Source organism: Halyomorpha halys, unplaced genomic scaffold (assembly GCF_000696795.3).
Source record: "Halyomorpha halys isolate HHAL.00 unplaced genomic scaffold, Hhal_1.1 Scaffold14.1, whole genome shotgun sequence".
Classification (NCBI taxonomy): Eukaryota; Metazoa; Arthropoda; class Insecta; order Hemiptera; family Pentatomidae; genus Halyomorpha; species Halyomorpha halys.
Window position 1 is genome coordinate 95,370 of NW_027115673.1, and position 5,570 is coordinate 100,939.

The window sequence follows — 5,570 nt, forward strand, 5'->3', positions numbered from 1 at the left end:
AGTAACATGTAGTTCTTGTAAATATATTAGAATAAAGTCATTTTAGTCTTTACTGATTTTTGTGAAAGTTATCTCGCGGATCTCGAGTGTCCGCGGCAGCTCTACAGAGTGATCGCCTCGTTTCTTAACAGCAGGGCCATCGCTGCGCGGGTTCATGACCAGCACTCAACATCTATCCCACTGACTAGCGGAGTGTCTCAAGGAGCAGTCCTCTCGCCAGTCTTGTTTTCAATTTACACTCATGATGTGGTTGGCAAGAACTACAGGAAGGCAACAGTCGCCGCTTACGCTGACGACATTACCATCTACTGCAGCAGTATGAACGCTGAGACAGCTCTACATCATAATGGATCAATTTTCTCTGAGATTGTTCAAAAGCTGGGCTACTTGAATATCTCAGTCAATACATCCAAAACGGACTGTGTTGTGTTCGCGCTCACAGAGCACAAGAGATCAAGACTGCCGAAGACTCTCCGTGTGAATGATATGCTGAGCTCACTTTCCAACTCTATCACGTATTTGGGCGTAAAGCTAAACCGCTATCTCAAAAGATGTAATATTATAGGATTATATGAAGATGTAATATTAATTGGAAAATATTAGCTTTCTGTCCACCTACATCAGAAGGGGAGAACAGTAAAACGAAAGTCATATCTTCTCAACCATATCCTCACTTCTCCGGGTCTCTCACTGAGAATGAAGCTGCAGATCTACAAAGGTATCCTGAGACCGGCGCTACTATATGGGGCACCATTATTTTTACATCAGATGGTACCAAGCGCCCTCTTCAAACTTTATCATCAAATGACATCACGGAGGAAAAAGAAGCCTCTGGTACTGCATCAGTTATTTTATCTGCTCACTGTGTTGGAGTTCATCAATATAAAATTTTTCGACTCACTACAGTACTGCACAAATCCACTATTCAATACACTGACACCTGCGCCGTTAGCAACGCGCGTTAGCAACGCACTTCGTAAGGACACGTAATATTAGATTAGGTTTATTAAAAATTCAGAACTAATGTGTGTCCCAACACATTATACACTCTTATAAATACGCACCTTAAAACTAATACACTTCAAGAAACTCCTTAGAATATAGATTTCTACAGTAAAAGGAGAACATACATACAAATATTGTTTATATATACATTATCAAATTTTTTTTATAAGGGGTTTTGAAAAAAAAGTGTTTACTACTACTCCGATCACCTCTTTCTTATTATTCTGTTTTATTTTATTTATTTAATTATCTATCTGTTCACAACTAATCATCGCTTCCGTGAGATATTAACCCTTACCTCCAGATATTATAGTCAGAGTTACAACAGAACAAGGATCTCAATACAAAGATAAGTATTTCACTTAGACCTTCAAGTACCCATGGTAGAAAAAGGTATTACTCAATTTGAATTATGTTTCTCCTCACATAATGCAACCTACTAATTCATGTTTTATTTTCTGTTTTAGAGAGATCGAATAAAAAAAAAAAGTTTTGGTACCTTTTGGGAAATATGAAATAGTCGCATTTAAATTTATTATGTTCTTTCATCTGTTTTTTTAACGATCTGATGTGTTTTATTTCATGCAGGTTCCTATAGGTTCCTCCTCTGTCCTACATCTATTATTCCTATCGTAAGGACCTACTGCTCGTAATCGTTGGACTTATATTCCCCTTCGTGACTGCAGGCGTGAACTCTGCAGAACGAAGTTTCCTTCCTGCATGGACCTACGTCTCGTACCTGTCAGACTTGGCTGCCCCTTCGCAACTTCAGGCTCGAACCCTGCGTAGCGAAGTTTCCATCCTCGAGGACTTAGAGCTCGTACCCGAAGACTCATCCTGTCCATTCATCCTCCTAACCAGCTATCTAACCTTCATGAACACGCATTGTCAAGGCCTTTCGTTATAGAATACTTCACATATTCATTTGAAGTCATAACCATCTAACAACTAACACTACTACCTCAACAAAACCAAAAGGTTTGTTGTAGAAACTCCAGCTTTAGAAGCGATATTAACTACAACGGTTCTATCTAGATATTTATAACTTAATATTTAACGTCAAAAGATAAATAAAAAACTTCTCCCCGAGGAACTGAATAGCTTGCATAAATAGCACTCTGAATGGCATGGAAAAGTTTAAGAAGCGTTAATGTAACTTAGCTTACTTTATCGAGCCTTCCTCAAGCCAGCGAACTTCTTACAGTGCCACGATATTTAAATTGTATATATACCTTGAGCACGATTGTAACTGTTGTTAGGCCACCTGCTGTATTCCAACTTTGAACATTCCACTTCCTTATCAGTAAATCTCTAATTTGCAATGGGGCTAGATCTGCTATAGAGACAATGAACTTTTTACCTGAGGGAAACCGATATATTCAATGCAACTTCAGCCGGATTCTAGGTGCTCGGAAGACGGATCTTCACAATTTTTTTAACTATATAGGAATTTTTTTGAATAATTGATTATATAAAGAATTACAAAAGTTAATATTCGAGCTCAAAAAAAAAAGTCTGGCCTTCGTCACGGCGTTAAAATCATTTGTAATGGTTTTTTTTTTTTTAAATTACTGAACCTGTTTTGAGACTTTATAACTCTTAAATACCTATTTACTAACTTAAGTTATTTTCGCTGATACAGCAGTCACTTGGAATGTTTTGAGATATGCAGTTTCCATTTTCATATAATTTACAGTAAAGTGAAAAATTGGCTAATTTTTCTATTCCAACTATTCCAAACTATTGGATAATTCCTAGTTTCATATTTTCATTCAGTTTGTTAGATCAACTGGCGTGCAACAAATAAAATTATTTAGGAATTCATATTTTATTTTATTTAGGAATAAAATCAGTGGAACTAAGTTGAGCAATCTTTAGACGTTCATCTCCAGCATAGATATTAATAATTTTTATATCAATCAATTCCAGACTTTTGTTTAAAATAGTGTGTAATTTCCTGAAGATTAAAGGCTGGATTATTTATTTTGTGGACGAAAATAGATGATAGATTTTTTAGATACCTAGAAAAAATCAGTACATGAAATTGACTTATTTGAACCTGACTGTTTTATAAGTTTTTTATAATTTATATCCTTTTTATTTATTTAATTATATGTTTTGATTAAAAAGCTTTTATTAATTCCCCACTTTTGTGGTGAAGCCTCCCATAAGGAGCTTAACGCGCTTCTGTTCTCGCTATGTGAATTTGAATTTTACGTATTTTGGACAGATTTTAAGATCACTGCCGTCGGTGTACACTAAAAGAGTAGATTTTATTACAGTACTTTTTATTTGTTATCTTGTGCCTAACTATAATCTCTCTCAAGTTTATGTTTGTATGTGTATCTTCTCCAAAATGTTACAAACTTAAAATGTTCTATGAGCTTCATCAACTTGGTCATGATTTTATTAAGAAAATATTATTTTCACGAAATCCACTTGAACCGTTAAATGATCTACTTTTTTCGCAGAACAAGTGAAAATCATCATAGAATGGTTTATTTTTTAAAATAATTATTTATTATATCAGTAAGTTAAAAGGAATAAGTAACTTTTTTGTCATCATTATGCCAATTCTTTAAAAATAAATCATATTAAGATGTTGTGATGCTAAGAGACTTCCTTTAGAATACCATCGATGCTGTATATTTACTTGTGCTACGTTTCGGGGTTATTTTCCCATCTTGTTGTACTACCGATCCAGCACAAAGTTTCTTTTCACCTCAGCAGCTGCTGATAAGCTTATCATATAAAGAATAAACAACTTCTTCTTTGGCGTTTTCTCCAGGTCAGTGATTAAATTGAGGAATTCCGTGCTTCTCCTGAGGTCCACCAGGCTTCCATAGAGCTTTCTCTGCACCTCAGTTGGAGAGGGACGCATCAGTATTCTTTCTCGAAAAAAATCTTGCAAGTTTGGAGAATGTGCTCGGCATTTTTCTCACCTTCTTTACACTCGCAGAGAGTTACTGAATCAAATATGGAACTTTCGGTAAAGGTGGGCTCTGAGACGGCTGTGTTCCGTTCGTAAGCGATAGATGAGGACCTGTTCTCGTCGTGTGAGTTGGTGGATGGCATCTCCGGAGTCGTGGTGTGAATCAACAACTTCCTAGAAAATAATTGATGAGGAAAAATAAAAAAAAAATAAAAATTGGCTAATGTGAAGCTAAGAGGATCATTGTGGGATGACCTGTGATTTGGATGCTAAATTAAAAAAAAAACGGTAGCGCGGTCTCGGAGATATGCTGTGGATGGATCGGATAGACTCATGATTTTTTTTTGGATTGTAGGCTACTTGAAACATAAACCTTCATATTTATGGATAAGTTCATTTTTTTATTATTGCCTAAGATTTTTTTTGGATTTGGAGATCAACCAAATTGGCCTGGTATTCTTCACATATGTAGAACATGATCGATTTGATTTATAGTTCGTGAATCCGGTGACATCATTATATATGGTTTTGTTGAGAAAGTATTATTTTCGAGAAATTCGCTCGGAATTCAAAAGTAGATACGTAGATGTATGGGAGTTTGTTTAGTAGGAAGACCCCCACATGGAAGAGGAAGAGGGGCAGATAGTGAGGCTGAATGAGCGGGCAGTCTGTGCCCGACCGGCCTACCATGTGGGCCCTCCGTGCGATCTGCGTTCTAGCGGCGGCTCTCTGCGTCGCCTCGGCCCTACGCAACGACACCACCTCCTCCTGCTACGACCACCTCCACAGGCCCACGGTAACTGCTCTTCTTTATCTAGATAATAGAGCTATTCTTTAGTCACCAACATTTATATCATATATGTCATTAGAAGAATCAAGTTTAAAACTGATCTGTATCGATATCAACTGATTATATACAAAAATTATTCATTATTTGAAAAAAAAAAAAATTACCTAGATACATAATTCCGAATTGAAATAGTTCAATAATGAGAGTGACCAGCTTGAAGTATTGTATTGTTTACAGACTTCGGTACAGTATTCGGTCCAAAGTGTTATTAGAACGTAACATTCTATAATTTATTAATCTTAATATCGAATAAATTATTTTATAATTATATATACTTTTAATCATATAAAGTTTCATGCTTTATTTCTACAACTACTTGAGTCAGTGTGTTAGTCAACTACAGGATGTGTGTTAGTGAATCAGTTTTATTTTGCTAAATTGCCTAAGATATTTCTTTAATAATTTTACACGGGTCCGATAATATAAAAAAAGTTATTTCAAAAAACATTTTTTCAGTATTTAAGTAATTTTTGGTAGACTCCTCTCTACGAAATTATTAGAAAAAAAATATGCGTGAGGCCCTCGTGCGTTAGAAGTAAAATTTCATAGGCATTTGTTGACGATTTTATCATTTCTGAATTAGGAATAATTTATCCTAATTAAATTAAATATTTCTTATGTTGTTTTTTTTTTTTTTTTTTCGTAACCTCCTTTATTGTTAAATTTATACAATACATACACACAAATGGATAATAAAAATGGCAAATGTATACTAGCATAGAAGAAGAAAGAAGAAGAAGCATGGCAAATGTATACTAGCATAGAAGAAGAAAGAAGAAGAAG

General features: G+C 35.2%; 1 protein-coding gene across 1 annotated transcript in view; it reads left to right on the forward strand.

Annotated features, from left to right (window-relative positions):
- The first annotated feature begins 4,608 nt into the window (after nt 1-4,608).
- Nucleotides 4,609-5,570, forward strand: part of LOC106679657 (laminin subunit gamma-1-like) — a 139,101-nt gene continuing 138,139 nt past the window's right edge. Inside the window, exon 1 of the mRNA XM_014418936.2 lies at nt 4,609-4,733. Coding sequence (XP_014274422.2) covers nt 4,626-4,733 — 108 coding nt within the window. The 5' untranslated portion in view covers nt 4,609-4,625. The remainder of the gene's footprint in view (nt 4,734-5,570) is intronic.